General features: G+C 42.9%; 1 protein-coding gene across 3 annotated transcripts in view; it reads left to right on the forward strand.

Annotated features, from left to right (window-relative positions):
* Positions 1–4992: 4992 nt before the first annotated feature.
* Positions 4993–19543, forward strand: part of VPS50 (VPS50 subunit of EARP/GARPII complex) — a 187432-nt gene continuing 172881 nt past the window's right edge. For 2 of the 3 annotated variants that reach the window (XM_050939528.1, XM_050939530.1), the window contains exons 1-2: positions 4993–5139; positions 9341–9409. In XM_050939528.1, the coding sequence (XP_050795485.1) occupies positions 5107–5139; positions 9341–9409 (102 nt within the window). In that variant the 5' untranslated portion in view covers positions 4993–5106. Of the gene's footprint in view, positions 5140–9340; positions 9410–10882; positions 11229–19543 lie in introns of those variants that run through there. The other variant, XM_050939529.1, reaches the window with a different exon arrangement.

Raw genomic sequence — 19543 nt, forward strand, 5'->3', positions numbered from 1 at the left:
CCTTCACAAAGCATGTAATAATGCCTGTACTGCTACCCTCTATTCTGGGGTGTGATTTGTAGCCTCAAATTAATTCTCTTAATAATAGGCTAGGTGTCTTTAATTTGACCACTTGTTAGAATCTGGTTCAGAAATGAAGAAATGTTGGTCATAAGGGCCTGATTCATTTCTGACTGAAGTGAATGGGAGTTTTGACACTGAAATAAATAACAAATGGATGTGGGATAAACTCCATTTTGGTGTTTTAAAACAACATATCACGAGCAAAGGAAGTTCGGAGGAGTAGAAAAGATTGGAATAGTCATTTTACATTGTATAAACAAGAGCAAGCCTGTAAAAGACCAGGGCATAAGCATTCTGGCTTTAATGGTTACTGCTGGGCTCATGTCGCAGAGTCCAGAGGTGACTATGAGGTGGTGGTAGGTGAGCAGGGATCAGAGTAGTTGTGAGGGCCAAAATCAGCAGGCAAGAATAAGGGTTAGAGTCAGGCTGGGGTCGGAGATTGAAGGTCAGAGAGCAAAGCAGTGCTGAGAGAGTCCAGGTCTGGAGCCACAGTGAGCCAAAAGTTTGTATGGTTGCCCAGCCAATTTCCTGGGCGATGCTCCTGGGTTAAATAGTAAATATGGGCCAAACAGAGCCAGAGGCTGCAGTCACTTTTGCTCCTTTGGGTGGTACTTTCTGAGGTGCCTTTTCTCCACGGTGCTCCATGGATGTGGCTCTACCTGGCCTCCTGCTGGTGATATGAGACCATCAGCTACCCCAGGCTCTGCAGACCTAGTTCTAGTCCCAAATATCTTTACATTACCTCCATCTTTCAGGGGTGCCCTTTCTTCAGGTTGGGGCGAGGTCCTGATGAAACCCTTTTACCAAGTCATGGGCATGGACATGAGCAGCAGATTCCCAGGTGTGCTCTTCAGGACCATAGCCCTCCCAAACTAAGGGGTAGTACAATCTCCCCCTCTGTATTCTAGAGTCAAAGACAGTATGGATTATATATTCCTCATGCCCTTGGACCTGGATGGGGGCAGCTGTTGGAACCAGTTGGGAAGGGGATCCTTCATGTCAGGCTTCAAGAGGATACATGGAAAACAGAGTGTATCTTGAGAGACTGGGTGAGCTGTAATTTAAAGGTGATGGGGTTGATTTGTTGACAAATCTGAAATGGTCCAAGGAACTGGCAGTCTAGCTTGTGGGTTGGTATGTTCATATTTTGCCATGATCCAGACTCTTCACCCCCCTGCAAGAGCTAGGCCTTCCTGGTGTGAATCGTCTGCACACCGCTGGTAGTCCTTTTTTGCATTTTCAAGGGAATCCTTAAGCTCCTCCTGGATATGATGAATCCCACTGGATTCAGTCAGTAGATGCTGGGTTCAGGGAGGTCCAGAAACAATGGTGGAACCCTTAATTTGCAAATGGTTGACCCTGTTGAATGAGAACTCATTGTAAGGCAGAAGGGAGGACCAGTTATTAGGAGAATCACAAATTCTAAGGCCAGAAGGAAACATTGTGATAATCTAGTCTGACCTCCTATATAGCACAGGTCATAAAACCACCCCCAAATAATTCATAGGGCATATATTTTAAAAGGATATCCAGTCTTGATTTAAAAATTGTCAGTGATGGAGAATTGACCACGACCCTCAGTAAATTGTTCCAATGATTAATTACTCTCACAGTTAAAAATGTATGCCGTAATAAATAAAAAAAATGTATGCCTTAACAAATAAAAGGAAGTTCTTCTTCACACAGCACACAGTCAACTTGTGGAACTCCTTACCTGAGGAGGTTGTGAAGGCTAGGACTATAATAGCATTTAAAAGAGAACTGGATAAATTCATGGAGGTTAAGTCCATTAATGGCTATTAGCTAGGATGGGTAAGGAATGGTGTCCCTAGCCTCTGTTTGTCAGAGGGTGGAGATGGATGGCAGGAGAGAGATCACTGATCATTACCTCTTAGGTTCACTCCCTCCAGGACAGGATACTGGGCTAGATGGACCTTTGGTCTGACCCAGTACGGCCGTTCTTATGTTCTTATAAAGTCCTCCTTAGTTCTTCTTGGACGCTTTCTAATTCTTCGCAATTTTTCTGCTGCCAATAAGGGAGGCTGGCCTCCCAAGTTCACCTCTGTGAAGTTTAAATGCAACATTTTACAGAAACAGTATTGTTTGCAACAGAGACAACACTGTCTCAGTGTTTTAAAACACAGCCAGTACTCACACACCTGATGTTAACTGGCTGACCCCAGGCAAGCACACACAAGCCACAAGACTGCAAAAATGGTGAGTAGCTGCAGGTGCTGGGTAAATCACTGTTCCCAGACCCTGCTGGACATTGGGCACGTGGCTCTTGGGCACTTGGGGAGAGCCAGCACTGTAGCGGGGGCCTGATAATTATTCCTGTCCCCACACTTTCCACAGGAGATGATCATTATGGAAGATATCTCGTTACTGAAGGTGAGCAGGGAATCAAGGAAGGGTCTTCTCCAAGCATGTGGCTTCTGTCCTGGCCTCTATGCAGCTAGCCTGTGTGCAGCTATGGTCCCCACCATGACGGCACAATGGTGTGGGAAAGTTACCATTAATGGGACAAGAAACAAAGCAGCTCTGCTGAGGAACCTGCAGGGGCGGATTGCCCAGTATCTCCACAAGAGTTTCCTGGAGATCTCTGAAGGAGATTCACATGAAGTGAGGGAGTGTATCAACAGCCTGTTCTGTTGCTCAAACTAGGCAGGAGCTGGGAGACAAGCCTGCTTTCTGCAATCCTCCTTTCCCCAGCAACTTGCTTCAGCAATTCCCAAAATCAGATCCACTTACTGGGGGCCTCCTCTCCTGTTTGCACTTCACCAAGATACAACTGCTATGACTGGTTAGGCTCCTCCGGTGTAGAAAAGAGCTCCTGACTGCATGCATCTCTGGCCTCTGAGTCATCCTCTGTCTCTGGTTTCCCCTCCCCCTCTTCATCCAAGATTGCCTCCTCCTGGCTTGGTCCACTCTTGACTGGCAATGAAGCCAATGAAGTATCCACAGGGGACTTGGCAGTGGAGGTGGGGTCACCACCGAGTATCGCATTCAGCTCTTTGTAGACCCAGCAACTTGTGGGCGCAGCACCAGAGTGGTGGTTTGCCTCCTGCGCCTTGTGGTAGGTGTTCCACAGCTCCTTCACTTTGACCCTGCACTGCAGTATGTCCCAGTCATGGCCCTTTTCTATCATGCATCTAGAAATCTGTCCATAGGTATAATTCCTACGGCTGGAGTGCAGCTGGGACTGCACAGCCTCCTCTCCACAAATGCCGATGAGGTCCAGCAGCTTGGCATTGCTCCAAGCAGGGGATTGCCTAGTGCATGGAGCAGGCATGGCCACCGGGAAAGATGTGCTGAGACCACAGCACACATCACTGAGCAAACAGGAAGGGGACTTTCAGATCTGCAAAGGAATGTATGAGGGTGGAGCTGACGGTTGGTCACTTGAGGGCAGGGCAGTAGAATTCAAACCAAGGGGCAGAGAGGTGAGACCGGGCACTGTGGGACACCTCCCAGAAGCCAATTGCAGGGTTGTAATCACCATGGTGTCTACACTGACACCTCAGCCCTGTAGCCATGGAGCAGGAAACTCAATGCCTCTCATCGAAGTGTTTTTTTTAGAGCGCTGTTTCTGCGCACTAAGTGGCTTGGCAGTGTGTACACTTCAGGAGTTACAGCACTCAAAGCTGCTTTACTGTGCACAAACTTGCCAGTGTAGATGGAGCCTTAGATTGGTTGGCTGTAAAGAAGAATTCTATGTACGCTGGGGACAACACTGATACCTGTCAGGCTGCAGAACCAGGCTGACATCAGAATCTAACCATCCTCTGGTCAGTCCAAGCAAAAGCATTCCTTTAATGATTTGGACTTGATGTGATGCAGTATAAATGTCATGGATAATTCAGACCAATGGGGAGAAACAGAATAAGAAACGATGTTTGAACACCTTCTGTCCTGTCGTCGTCCCTGCCCCACGGCTCCCCTTTTGAGGACTCCTGACTAATTTAACAGTACAATACATATGCTAACGCTTTATTTAAGTTTGTTAGCATATGCATTGAGCTGTTAAATCCATATAAAGAATCAATGCTCTCCCTAGCCGTTCTGCTCCTTTAAGGAGCAGAGCACAGCCCCTGCACCCCCAGTGGTGGGGAGATAGCCCCACGTCTTTCCGGTACTCTGTACCCCCTAAAAATCTCTTGCCGGTACTGGACAGTACCACCCTATTTGCACTACTGTTTGTACCTCCCTCTCCCAAAAAAAGAAAGAGGGAGAAAAAAGGCTTAGTTCTCGTACTTTTCTACTGATCCAGTGCAGCCTTTGGGCACCATCGCCATTCACAGAGCCTCTTTCCTCCAAAACAAAAAGACTGGACAGATTCGACTGCATTTTCCTCTTTCCCCAGCCCCACCATGAGTCTCTGAGGCTCAGAAAAACTGACCCCTGCAGACTCCCCGAGCAGGCAAGCGGGTGCTAGGGCCCATTGGATGAGGGGGGGACCTAGTGTTCACACCAAGAGGAGCCTTCCGCAGGGCACATCTCCCCTTGCAAACCAGGCGCTGCCTCTGATTCCATCGGCAGCGGCTGCCCTCTGTGGGCCCTGATGTGTCCCTGTCCCTGGACTGACAATGAGCAATGACCCTACTGGCTTGGCCTGGGAACACGCTGCCCTGCCCTGGGCCAGCCATGCCCACAGCACAACTGGCTGAGTGAATGCTGCAGCTCGGCCAGCAGGGGGCAGTGAGTCCTCCCAGAAAGGGGCTCTCTATACAACGAGTCCCTCCTCTCTATGATTACTGTGTTATACTGCGGCTACAGCCTCGGCCGTATGGGGTGGGCAGGACGGGTGGGTCTGGGTGTGTCGACGGGGATTGTAGTTTCGTGAGGCCGCACCTACCCTGCACTGTGAAAAGTGATGGCGCCGACGGAGGACTACAAATCCCAGAATGCACTAGGCAGCAGGAAGGCCTGTCACGTGATGAACAAAATGGCTTCCTAGTGTTTGCTGGGGCTTAAGCCTGCGGGTGTCAGGGGATTGTGAGCGCAGCCCGCCTGCGGGCCTGAGCTGCACGAAACGGTGCGGAGATGCAGAAAATCAAGTCACTGATGACTCGCCAGGTAAGGGGTAACGGGGCGGGGCGTGAGGGGCACGGGGCAGGGGATGGAGGGAGGTGTGTGTGTGAGAGAGAGAGAGGGGGGGGCACAGTTGGGGGCCATGTGTCTGTGGAGGGGGCTGCTGAGCTGGGAGTGGGGCGTGGTCAGAGGTCGCTCCCCAGGGGACCATATGAGAGTGTTGCAAAGAGGGATTGTGGCCCTTCTGCGGGGTAGCGGAGGTGTAGGGTGGGATGAGGCTTTAGGGTGACTGTGTGTGTATGTATTTGCTGGGCTGAGGAAGTGGTGCCCTCAGTCTCTGCATGAGGATTACAACACGTGTGTATCCGAGAGGCCCACCGTGTCTGAACAAGGAACACCAATGTGTGTTATATTGGGGCTAAAGTGGGGTGCTGGAAAAACCATGAGTTTCAGCGGCATTTGGGAAGAGCGAAGGTTTAAAGTGCCTCAAAGGTAGTCATATGTACCCAATTTTTGCTTTTATTAGCACTTTGAATTCCAAATAAACTTCAGAATATGAGAGGTTCATTAAATGGTTTATTCTGTCCTGTTGTTGTTCATTTTTTATGGTACAGATCACAAGGTATCCTTCGAGTTTCATTGCTCTAGGGCATTTTTACCTTAAAACTTTTTCTTCTTCTAATGTGGTTTTGTTTCCTAGTGAACATAAGTGTTTAAAAAAAAAAGGGGGGGGGCGTAAAGCAGGTTATGGCAGGATTTTGAAGTAGCATTGGAAGCATTTATATTGGAGCACATTTAAACAACTGTTGATAAGCACTTGAAAACCTTGTTCCTGTATTTTGAGCCTTTGTTACCTCTCTTTGCTTTCTATTGATTATCTTTATAGTTCAGACAGTCTAATGCACATTATAGTCTGTTTGTTCAAAGCTCTGTTTTTTTAAAATAGATATTTAAATTAGGTATCCTCCCATAGATCTCTGGAAATTAGGCCACTTTTACCTGTGTGCCTAACTTAAGCTCTTTGCCTAACAAATTTGAAAAATATGGTCTGTCACAAAAATCAAAGGAGTTCTAGGTAACTAGATGTCAAAAAATCTGTGAACTGTAGAAGATTATGTGGGGGAAGGGCAGTATTATATTCAGATTTCTCAAAGCTGTACTGGAGACAGCTATCAATAAGTATCTGGGACATTTTTCAAGCCCCAGAAGTAATGATCTGGTGAGAAACCCAACTCCCCTCACACACCTAGACATTGGAGTGGATGCTGGTTCTACTGGAGTCATTATTGCTTCTTGAGGGCTCCATATTAGATCACTCTGCTAGTAGGCATCTGATCAATTTGAAGTCTCATTCCTGCTGAGAGTTTCCTGTCCATAATCCCACGTGCAATCTAGCTCACTGCTGCGAATGAGGTGGCAGAGACCTCTCTTATTCTGTTCCAGCGCCAGGCTACTGGCAGTTTAGGGGAGGCTCTCTCTTCTGCATTCCTTCTCCCAGCTCCATTTTCCTCCAGTCCTTTTCTATGACTAGCTCCTTTGCCTTTAATCTAGTCCTAGATTTTGGTAGTAGCAGAGTGAAATTGACATACATGACATCAATGAATTAACCTTCAGAGCATGAATCATCTTCTAAATGTATAAGCAAGGAACTCCCCATAAAGTTTAAATTCTCTAGAAATTAATGGCTTGGGCTCCTCCTGTGCCACTCACATGGAAAGTTTTTTTTCTTTCCCTGGTGAGTGGATTTTTCAAACTGGGTCCAGAGTTGTTCAGTAACTAAATTAAAGCAAGAAGACATGTAGAAAATGGTTTGATGTCAAAAGCAATGCAAGAGAACTTTCTTAAAACGTGCACATTAAGAATGGTGAGAATATGAAGTAATTCTACAAAAAATATTCAGTGTGTTGGAGTGAGTGGAATCTTAGTTCAGTGTGGGAAAGTTTATTTTCAGAATTACTTTAAAATTCTTAGTCCTGGGGCCAGGAACGATGTGATCCAGTGGCACCCAACCTTATTACACATGAGGGCCACAGAAACCTAAGCACAACCTTGTGTGGGCCAACCAGATGTTACATATTTTAATAAGATTTTAAAGTCACCTGTATTGATTTTATAAGGTTGTTTCCATGTACAGTATTGTCTATTTACATCATTTTAGTTTACACATTGTAAACATGGCAAAATGCTAATGAATTGACGGTTGGTATATTGTGTTGAAGTAGACTGTGGGCCTTATTAAATGCTCTGTGTATGGCCTTCGGGCCATGGGCTGGGCACCCCTCATGTAATCAATACCAATCAATATCAATACTTTTCAATCTTTGGGAAAGTTCGGGGTTCATTTAACATTCAATAAGAACTTCCTCATGGTGTCATACGCCAGGGGTTCTCAACCTTTTTCTTTTTGAGGCCCCCCAACATGCTATAAAAACTCCACGGCCCACCTGTGCCACAACAACTGTTTTTCTGCATATAAAAGCCATGGCTAGCATTAGGTGATAGCAGTCGGGTCAGTTGCTGGGGGTCCCATGCCACAGGGGGCCCTGCAAAGAGTAGTTGCTCAGGCTTTGGTGTCAGCCCTGGATAGCAGGGCTTGGGGCCCAGGCTTCAGTCCCATATAGTCAGACTTCATCTTTCTGCCCTGGACCCCAGCAAGTCTAATGCTGGCCCTGCTTGGTGGACTCTCTGAAACCAGCTCTCTTCCCCTGCTCTCCCCTAACTCCTGGTTGAGAACCACTGTTATACTCTGTAAGTGCTGCTAAAAATAATGATGGGGTAAAATGGATATCTGAATTTCTTATTTTTCAGCTACCATTTTAGGTTGCTTGATATTTTTGCTTGAGGGCAATTGAGGTGGAGGATGTGTTTGGATTTCCAAAGTTCATAATAAAATCAGACAAGTAAACCTGTAAAATGTGATGTTTTTTCAACCTGGAAGGTGAATCATTTTAAAAATACAGTGAGTAGAAAAATGATGCCCTTAGCAAAAATCATCTGTTTACTCCCTGCCAGAGACTTCATCAGTGTCAAATTTATCTTCTTTAAGTGAAAATGAGATTTTTCTCATTGTAAACTCATACTTCAGCGTTATTAGAAATTACATAATATTAGCTAGCATTTATACAATACTTTTCATTTGAGAGTCTCAAAGAACTTCACAAAGACCTGTTTAACAGATGAAAAAACTGAAGCAGACATTAAATGCCTGACTTTCAGAGAGTTTCAGGACTCGTATCACTAGTGCAAGTCAATGGGAGTTTTGGGAGTAAGTATGTCTGAAACTCGGCTCTACGTGACTTGGCTGAGACCTCAGAGGCTGCTGGTGTCAGAGCCATGTTTAAAACTTGGGAGTTCCTTGCTCTCAGTCTTGTACATACATCATTAGAATTTATTCATGCAGAATGCTATTTGCTTTTCTGCCTCCATGTTGTCTCTGTGTTTCTGATAGTAGCAAAAGCTATTTTTTTGTCAGAAAGTTAACCAGGCCTGATTAAGAAGACACGTTGGGAACTGATACATGCCATCAGTGTGCCTTTTAGATTGTCACATTTTAAAATTAACATGGTTAACATTCAATAAACTTTTATGTATTAGTTGGCCAGATGATACAGCCTGTATCATATATCAAATCTCGGCATCATAAAAACATCATCTCCTTCCATGATTAAAATTCTTTGAAAGAAACAATAATTACATAATTGCTAAAATTTGGAGTGTACTGTTTTTTTCCCCGCTAATAAATATAAGGGGAAAAGTAACCGTTTTATGTGGCAAATAGTTAAGTGTACCATTATACAGAAATGACAATTATGCAGAGGAGGTGGCACTTAATTTGAATTAAAGCTTTTTGATGCCATTAACTCATCAAACTAACAGAATAGGGTAATTATGTTTTGAGTTGCATTTGCCTTTTAAACAGTGAATAACAGATGTGGGAGGTGACAAGATGGTATAATAGAAAGTAAGTATTAATTGTAAAGAAATGCTAATCTCTTTGCTGTTCATGAATTTGACTGATGTGGTGCAGGCTCTGGTCCCAAACCTGCAAATACTTTGAATAAATTACCCATGTTGTTAGTCCCACTGAAATATTTGACGTGATGCAGGTTATGGCCCCAATCCTGTAATCATGTTTGTTAAAGCTATTGTATTTACATTTTTTCCTACAAATAAGGTCTTAACATGGTTTAATTGCAAGATATACAGAATTGAATAGCTTAACTAACTGTTGCATTTCTTTTTTAAGGGTCTCAAAAGTCCACAGGAGAACGTTCATGACCTCAGTCCTGTTGAGAATTTTCGGATTCCTAGCAAGGTGTGACCCACAGTTATTCTTTTGGTTCTTGTTTGTTTTAATGTTTCTGGTTTTTTTTACATAGTAGGCAACTCCTTTTCTTTTTCCCATCTGTTTGGGAAATGTTTGTGTTGGAGAAGTTTTTTCTTTTCCATAAGCTGAATGAGTGAGTTCTGCAAGAGGTCTAGTGTCCAAGGGTAAGAATGTGCACTCAGTCAAAATTTAGATGAGCCTTTATGAAACTCAACAATTTTCATATTGTTTATTGCTCTTAATCCCAGTTGGTCTTCCTATGAGACTAAAATTTACAAAAGCCATACTCTCTCCCTCATTGGAAGGTACAGCATGCACCTCTACCCTCTGTGCTCAGCCTCTTTATTGTTTATTACCATAAGTATATTCCTCAGAGTTGGACATTTTTAATCATAATAGTTAAGTGATTTCTACCTTATGCTTCACAATTATTAGAGGTATATAATGATCCCAGAAAAGCTAATTGCTCTGTCTCACTGCTCAGGTAATGTCAATTGCTGATAAATATAGAAAACATGCTGCTGTCTTGATAATCATGTGAAAAGGTGGGGATTAATTCTCAATACATCTTCCAGGTGTTGGTTCCAAGATTTGCTGTGTCCATTGTCGCACTGATTTTACTAACATGCTTGAACATGGTATGATCTGTGGTAAATGATGTCATAACTCAGTCATTTTGGCATTAACCTATAAGTTGTAAAAGTTACTGTCTACAGCTTCTGAACATACACAAAAGTATCTTTTATAATGCACTGCTAGTGTTGAGGGAAGTGAGAAAATCTATCATAAAATAAAATATTCCCAAAGGAAATAAACTTTAATACCCCCATATCTTTAGTGTCTTTCATGACATCTGAACTGATGCATAACGTATGTTCTAGTGGTATGCATGCATTAATTCCACAGAGTATGTACATTAAATGACCTTAAGAGTACTGTCTCACCTCCATGGTCCAATTTTTAATTATACAAATTCCTTTTACCCACTAAGTTACAGTTTCGAGGTTAAATTAGTCTTTTTTGCCAAGTCAGTATTTTCTACTAAGGATTACCCCAGGGCTACTTTTTAATCTTGTGGTTTTTGTTACACACAATATCAAGCTATTATACTTCAGTACAGTAGTTGTCTTGAAACATTCACAATGGCAAAACACGCTATTTTTAATTATCTAGTGTTTTAGCTCAGGCATTTATAATGAAATAAGAAACGTGACAATCATTCACTATCATACCTGTTGGGGCCTGATTCTGCAATAATTCCATGAGCAGAATCCCATCAAAGTTAACAGGAATTCTGCACTGAAATTTACTAACAGACTTTATTTGCATTATTGTTAAAATGTGAGACTTGATTTTTTTCAGAGATGCTCAGTATCTGCAACTTTCCTAGAAATCATAGTGATTGTGGATGCTTAGCACCTCTGAAAATAAAGCTGTTGGTCTTTCCTGTGTTGCTAGTGTAATGCAGAGGATGTTGGGAACGTGAACGAGCTGGATGAGGACAAATCCCTGGTGCCGGATGTGCTGCATCTGAGGGTGCTGAAGGAGTTGGCGGATGTGATTGCAGAGCCATTGGCCACTGTCTTTGAAAACTCATGGTGATCGGGGGAAGTCCCGGATGACTGGAAAAAGGCTAATGTAGTGCCCATCTTTAAAAAAGGGAAGGAGGAGGATCTGGGGAACTACAGGCCAATCAGCTTCCTCTCAGTCCCTGGAAAAATCATGGAGCAGGTCCTCAAGGAATCAATTCTGAAGCACTTAGAGGAGAGGAAAGTGATCAGGAACAGTCAGCATGGATTCACCAAGGGCAAGTCATGCCTGACTAACCTAATTGCCTTCTATGATGAGATAACTGGCTCTGTGGATGAGAGGACAGCAGTGGACGTGTTATTCCTTGACTTTAGCAAAGCTTTTGATATGGTCTCCCACAGTATTCTTGCCAGCAAGTTAAAGTAATATGGGCTGGATGAATGGACTATAAGGTGGAAAGAAAGCTGGCTAGATCGTTGGTCTCAATGGGTAGGGATCAATGGCTCCATGTCTAGTTGGCAGCTGGTATCAAGCAGACTGCCCCAAGGGTCGATCCTGGGGCCAGTTTTGTTAAATATCTTCATTAATGATCTGGAGGACTGTGTGGACTGCACACTCAGCAAGTTTGCAGATGACATTACATCTGGAGGAGTGGTAGATATGCTGGAGGATAGGGATAAGCTACAGAGGAACCTAGACAAATTAGAGGACTGGGCCAGAATAAATTTGTTGGGGTTCAGCAAGGCCAAGTGCAGAGTCCTTCACCTAGGACGGAACAATTCCATGCACTGCTACAGACTAGAGACCGAATGGCTAGGCAGCAGTTCTGCAGAAAAGGACCTAGGGGTTACAGTGGATAAGATGCTGGATATGAGTCAACAGTGTGCCCTTGTTGCCAAGAAGGCTAAAAGCATTTTGGGCTGTATAAGTAGGGGCATTGCCAGCAGATCGAGGGACGTGATCATTCCCCTCTATTTGACATTGGTGAGGCCTCATCTGGAGTACTGTGTCCAGTTTTGGGCCCTACGCTACAAGAAGGATGTGGAAAAATTGGAGAGAGTCCAGCAGAGGGCAGCAAAAATGATTACGGGGCTGGAACACATGAGTTATGAGGAGAGGCTGAGGAAACTGGGATTGTTTAGTTTGCAGAAGAGAAGAATGAAGGGGGGGATGTGATAGCTGCTTTCAACTACCTGAAAGGGGGTTCCAAAGAGGATAGATCTAGACTGTTCTCTGGTACCAGATGACAGAACAAGGAGTAATGGTCTCAAGTTGCAGTGGGAGAGGTCTAGGTTGGATATTAGGAAAAACTTTTTCATTAGGAGGATGGTGAAGCACTGGAATGGGTTACCTAGGGAGGTGGTGGAATCTCCTTCCTTAGAGGTTTTTAAAGTCAGGCTTGACCAAGCCCTGGCTGGGATGATTTAGTTGGAGATTGGTCCTGTTTTGAGCAGGGTGTTGGACTAGATGACCTTCTAAGGTCCCTTCCAACCCTGATATTCTATGAAGAGGAGGAATACGTTGAACTTAGATTGTGCCTTGCTGACACAAAGGACAGAAAAGTTCTTTGGTCTTGGTTTTCGGAAACTGTTGGTCTGCAGACCGCTTCGGTATCCAGTTAAGATTACTCAAATAACAACTTCTCCCATGCCAATCCTTTTTTTTTTAACAGTCAAACAAAAACAAACACAAGATAATGTTCTGTTAAAGGTATCTTATGGAACACACACAACCGTTATATTTCAATCAGCATTATATTATATTAATCATACTAACAGACTCTGCAACTCAGAAAATTTTCATCCGTTTCCAGCATACAAAGACACAATACATATGCTAACCTCCTCTAACTCATGCTGTAATGCTGAACAATAATGCCATCTTCAGTCAAATATAGAAGCATGGGCACAGGTTAGGTATGTGGTTTTGTACATAAGAACAGCCATATTGGGTCAGACCAAAGATTCGTCTAGCTCAGTGTCTTGTCTTCCAACAGTGGCCAATGTCATGTGCCCCAGAGGAAATTAACAGAACAGCAATCCTCAAGCAATCTATCCCCTGTGGCCATTCCCGGCTTCTGGCAAACAGAGGGTAGGGACAGTATCTCTGCCTGTCCTGGCTAATTGCCATTGATAGACCTATCCTCCATAAATGTATTTAGTTCTTTTTTGAATCCTGTGATGGTCTTGGATATTGTGAAGGCCTCTGTCAAAGAGTTCCACAAATGGCACTGCGTTATGTGAAGAAATACTTCCTTTTATTTGTTTTTAACCTGCTGCCTATTAATTTCATTTGGTGACACCTAGTTCTTATGTTTATATAGAGAGTAAATAATACTTCCTTATTTACTTTCTCTACATCAGTCATGATTTTATAGATCTCCATTATATCCCCCTTAGTTGTCTCTCTTCCAAGCTGGAGAGTCCCAATCTTATTAATCTCTCCTCAAATGGAAGCTGCTCCATACTTCTAATCATTTTTGTTGCCTTTTCTGAACCTTTTCCAATTCCAATATATATTTTTTGAGATGAAGTGACCACATCTGCACGCAATATTCAAGATGTGGGTGTACCATGGATTTATATGGAGGCAATATATTTTCTGTCATATTATCTATCCCTTTTTTTAATGATTCCCAACATTCTGTTTGCTTTTTTGACGGCTGCTGCACATAGAGTGGATGTTTTCAGAGAACTGTCCACAATGACCCCAAGATCTCTTTCTAGAGTGGTAACAGCCAATTTAGACCCCATCATTTTATATGTATAGCTGGGATTGTGTTTTCCAATGTGCATTACTTTGCATTTATCAGGATTGAGTTTCATCTGCCATTTTGTTGCCCAGTCACCCAGTTTTGTGAGATCCCTTTGTAGCTTTTTGTAGTCTGCTTGGAATATAACAGTCTTGAGTAGTTTTGTATCATTTGCAAATTTTACCACCTCACTGTTAACCCCTTTTTCCAGATCACTTATGAATATGTTGAATAGGACTGATCCCAGTACAGACCCCTGTGGGACACCACTGTTTACCTCTCTCCATTCTGAAAATTGACCGTTTATTTCTACCTTTTGTTTCTTATCTTTTAATCAGTTACTGATCCCTGAGAGGACCTTCCCATTTATCCCATAAAGCTTACTTTGCTTAAGAGCTTTTGGTGAGGGACCTTGTCAAAGAGTTTCTGAAAATCTAAGTACACTATATCCACTGGATCCCCCTTGTCCACATTCTTGTTGACCCCCCTCAAAGAATTCTAGTAGATTGGTGAGGCATGATTTCCCATTACGAAAGCCATGTTGACTCTTCTCCAACAAATTATGTTAATTTGTGTGTTTTACAATTGTTCTTTACTGTAGTTTCAACTAATTTGCCTGGTACTGAACTCAGGTTTACCGGTCTGCAATTGCCAGGATCACCTCTGGAGCCCTTTTTAAAATTTGGCATCACATTAGCTATCCTCTAGTCATTTGATACAGAAGCTGATTTAAATGATAGGTTACAAACCACAGTTATTAGTTCTGCAATTTCACATTTGATTTCCTTCAGAACTCTTGGGTGAATACTGTCTGGTCCTGATGACTTATTACTGTTTAATTTATCAATTTGTTTCAAAACCTCCTCTAATGACACCTCAATCTGGGACAGTTCCTCAGATTTGTCACCTAAAAAGAATGGCTCAGGTTTGGAAATCTCCTTCACATCCTCAGCCGTGAAGACTAATGCAAAGAATTCATTTAGTTTCTCCACAATGGTCTTGTCTTATCCTTGGGTGCTCCTTTAGCATCTCAATCATCCAATGGCGCCCCACTGGTTGTTTGGCAGGCTTCCTGCTTCTTCTGATGTACTTAAAAATATTTTTGCTATTACTTCTTGAGTCTTTGGCTAGCTGTTCTTCAAATTCTATTTTTTTTCCCCTTCCTAATGGTCTACATCACAGCTAGATCAACTACATCATGGTGCAAAACTGATTTTGTGCTGGGAATAACAGAACTAAAACAAGGAGCTTCCCCAGTGCTGATATTGGAAGTGATCACGATCCTGTGATGTTAAATTTTTGGCTGTGGCTAGGAAAATCATCAGGCCAAAGTTCACCAGAACCAAGTTTGATTTAGAAAGACTCAGAGACCAAAACATTGCGGAGTCATTCCAAGCAGTGATCGGTGGAAAACTTTGCCCCACTGCTTGTTCTAGAGGAAGATGTAGAAACAATGACCAACAATTTCAATGCTGTAATGAATGAGGCAGCAATGGGCATCCTTGGGAAACATTGTAAGAAGATAAAACCGTGGGTCACAAATGAAATACTACAAATGTGTGAATTAGAAGAAAACTTGAGACAAGAAAAGCACTGAGGGAATTGATAAATACAGAGAAATTGGCAGAAAGATCAAGAAAGGAATGAAGGTGGCCAAGGAGATGTGGATTGAAAAACAATGCTTTAAAATTGAAGTGTATCAATAATAAAAATAGCAAATGAGCCTTCCAGACTATAAAAGATTTGACAAAGGAGGAAAGATGGACCAAAGGTAATACAATTCAAGACAAACAGGGAATAGTCTTACAGAAGAACAAGACATCACCAATAGGTGAACAAACTACTATACAACCAGCAGACAAATGCAGATTCTAGTGTGTTAGACATCCCAGATTCAACAGAGGAGGATGACTTTCCAATACTGCGTGAAGAAGTGGACACTGCTCTGAGATCACTCAAGAATGGAAAGGCTACAGGTATTGATAACATCCCAGCCGAATTGATGAAATTTCGGAGGAGAAATAGTAATAGATGTACTCACCAAGATCTGGCAGAATGGCCCTCCACGTGGATCCAGTCGCTAATCATCATTCTTCCAAAGAAAGGCAACCTGCAATTGCCTCAAAATTACCGGACTATAAACTTAATTAGCCGTCCCAGCAAAATGATGTTGAAAGTCGTATTGAACAGATTGAAGCCACAAGCAGACAACATCATAGCTGAAGCACAGGCTGGCTTTCGTGCTGGAAGAAGTACCACAGAACAGATTTTCATTCTTCGTACTCTATGTGAGAAGTACTAAAAACACCAACGGGGCATCTACCAAGTCTTAGTTGATTTCAAGAAGGCGTTTGACAGAGTATGGTACGAAGCTCTCTGGCGAACCATGAAGCAGTACAATGTTGGTCGTAAGCTTATTCTTACCATTAAACAACTGTATGCCAAGGCCAGCAGTGCTGTTCTCGTCAATGGCACAATAGGAGAGAAGTTTCTCACCACTATTGGAGTCCGGCAAGGCTGCCTTCTTTCGCCTACACTGTTCTAGATATACTTGGAGCTCAGAATAAGTGATGTCCTGGAAGATCACACATGCACAGTCAGCACTGGAGTGAACAAACTCAAATCTTCGGTTCACTGATGACATTGATGGCCTGGCAGGCAGCGAAGATGAACTTGCCAACCGTATGAAACAATTGGATGAAACCTCCACAAAATATGGTGGGGAAATCAGTGTGGAGAAAACCAAGCTGATGATAGACAATTGTGATGGGATCAGCTCACATATCACTGTCAGTGGACAAGAGCTGCAGACAGTGAAACAATTCAAGTATTTGGGGGCAATCATCACTAATGAAGGCTGCAAGGCAGAAATTTAGGCAAGAACTGCGCAAGCAGCAGCAGTGCCAAAGCTAAAGCCAATTTGGAGTAATAAGAACATCTCCCTGGAATCCAAACTGAAACTGCTGGACACATTGGTCATCTCCATTTTTCTGTATGTGTACAAGACATGGACCCTTACAGCAGAACTTGAACGGAAAATACAGGTGTTAGAGATGAGATGCTTCCGTAAAATCCTGGGCATAGCCTGCTTCGAGCACGTCACTAATGAAGAGGTCCGCAACATCGTCATCCAATGCACTGGGTCATATGAAGACCTCCTAACGACCGTGAAAAAGTGCACGCTGAAGTGGTATGCCCATGTGACAAGATCATCTGGCCTATCCAAGATCATTCTCCAAGGGACAGTACAGGGGAAGAAAAGAAGAGGTAGACAGAAGAAGAGATGGATTGACAACGTAAGAGTGGACAGGAATGGACTTTGTGGAGACTCAAGCACTGACACACAGTCATCAGGGGTGGAGACAATTGGTGGATTGCTCATCAGTGATGGCGCCCCAATGACGAATGCAGTTATGGGAGTGATGATGAATTATATTTTTACACTTCACTTGCCAGAGTTTATTCTCTCTTCTATTTTCCTCACTAGGATTTAACTTCTACTTTTAAAAGGATGCCTTTTTGCCTGTCACCGCTACTTTTACTTTGTCGTTTAGCCCTGGTGGCACTTTTTTGGTTCTCTTACTGTGGAGAGTGGAGCTGTTAACCATGGTTCTCAACCTGGAGCTTTAGGTGATTTTTTTGGTAACCTCCATCTCTGATAAAATTAGTCTAGGCTGGAAGATTATACATGGATTCCTTCTGTCAGCATTGCTGTTACATACAGTGTTCTCAGGTTTCAGTCCTTACATCTTTATTGTCAGCAGAGAGAAATATCAAGTACCTGCAACTCCCTGAATTTGGCTACTGTTACAATGGAAGGCAAATGGACTGGTGCTGATTTTGGACCAAATTTAGTTGGGAACTCCTGTTTTCCTTCCTATAATAATAATAATAATAATTAATAAAAGGCTATTCTGATCAGTGACTTGTACAAATATCTTCAGGTTGGAAGCTTTCTGCTGGCCCAGATAGATGTTCAGGAGGAACCACCTGTTCCAATCTCTCTGCACAGGCACTCCTCAAATACATCTTCATCATTTCTATTCTAGGGAATCATGCATAATCCAGACAGAGCAGGATGAAAGAGATGGTGAGAGTGAGAGTGGCAGCAGATTCATATGGCTATGATGTAACTGTAGTGGCACATAGAATGGACTTCCATCTTGAACAGTCTCTTGCAAGTCTTTGTCTCTGGGCAAGAGTCAATGTGGGAAGGTTTAGGCTTCTGAAATCCTTCAAAAATTATTTCTTCCAACCTTATTTGTGGCCAGCCTTGTGCTCTGCTTCTTTCGATCTCAGCTCAATAAACCTTCTGTAAAAGTGTACCATCTCCTGCATGTTGGACATGACCTCACCATTGCAGTCATCTTGTTTTTAACAGGTGCAAGACTGCAACTTGCCTGGGTAGTCTAAGTATCTCCTCATTTGTGACATTTCAAACCAACAGATATTAAGATTGTGGTTAACTTTTGACACTGAAACTGTTTGTTTCTTCTCCTGACCTGTTAGCAGCCATGTTTTTGCTCCATATAATGGAGTTGTCATCACTACTGTGATCACTGTGTCACTCGTATCTTAGGGAATGTCTTCACTGCTGGGGTAAGTCGACCTAAGTTGTGCTACTCAAGATATGTGAATAATGTAGCTGGAGTCGATGTAACTTAGGTCAGTTTACCCAGGTGTCTTCACTGCGCTGCATCGACAGGAGATGCTCTCTGATTGACTTACCTTACTCTTGGGGAGCTAGAGTACCGGGGAGTGCTCTGCCTTTATTTAGTGGGTTTTCACTAGACTGTTAAATTGACACCCGCTGCATTGATTGCAGCAGCGTCGATCTCCCCAGTAGTGAGGACAAGCCCATCCTGCTGCCCAAACAGAGGTCTTTGAAGATGCTGAAATGATATTGATGCAAGGCAGATGCGATTTCTTCAGATATAGAACCTCCTCCTGTCAACTGACTACCCAGATAGATAAAGCTGTTCATCCCTTCACTGTTCTTGCAATTTACATGCAGTATCTACTGGTCATTCATTTCTGCTTTATAGGAGGCATGCTTATCTTTGGTTTTATCACCATTGATCTTAAGTCCCATAGATTCTGCACTTCTTCACATCTCTTTTAGCATTAGCTATAGTTGGCCAGTAGTCTTTCCAAGTAAGACAAAATTGTCTGCTTACTTGAGATCCTCTAAAGATTAATCTTTAAGTTTCACATCTACTTTGGCCTTCGTCAACTCTGTTGTCAGATAATCTATTAGAATATTAAATAACATTAGTGAGAGAACACATTCTCAGTGAACTCCTGATTTACACATTTTTTGTACATACAACTATTTACTTTCACACTGCTAATTGTATCATGATACAGTTTCTCCACAATGCACGCTAACTCAGGCAGTCCATGCTGGCATAGCAGTATCGACTGTGCTGATTGCAGCTGTTTTTGTCAGGGTTCATTTTTTTGGAGTAAATTGTAGTCTATGTTTTGGTGGGATCTGCTCATTAATTCACAAAAATGCTCATTCTAGTGCTTAAGTTAATACTCTGGCAGTATTCTCCATTTCTGTTCTTAAACTGGTGAAAACACCAATAATGGACATACAGTTAGGAGCTTCAGCGTCTCAAATACACATTTATGGTCATGTCTTCAGATCAGTACACTGCTTCATATCATTCCACCATTGATTATGACAATTCTGACAAGCTCTCTTAACTGCTCGTTCATGACATTTCTTTTCCTTGTTCATTTCCTCCTCCTCTTCACTGACTTGATCTGACCTTCTAGTGCATCCATTCTGCACTGCACCTCTTTTTCTCTCTCCCATAGTGTTATGCTATGAT

Source organism: Gopherus flavomarginatus, chromosome 2 (genome assembly GCF_025201925.1).
Source record: "Gopherus flavomarginatus isolate rGopFla2 chromosome 2, rGopFla2.mat.asm, whole genome shotgun sequence".
Classification (NCBI taxonomy): domain Eukaryota; kingdom Metazoa; phylum Chordata; order Testudines; family Testudinidae; genus Gopherus; species Gopherus flavomarginatus.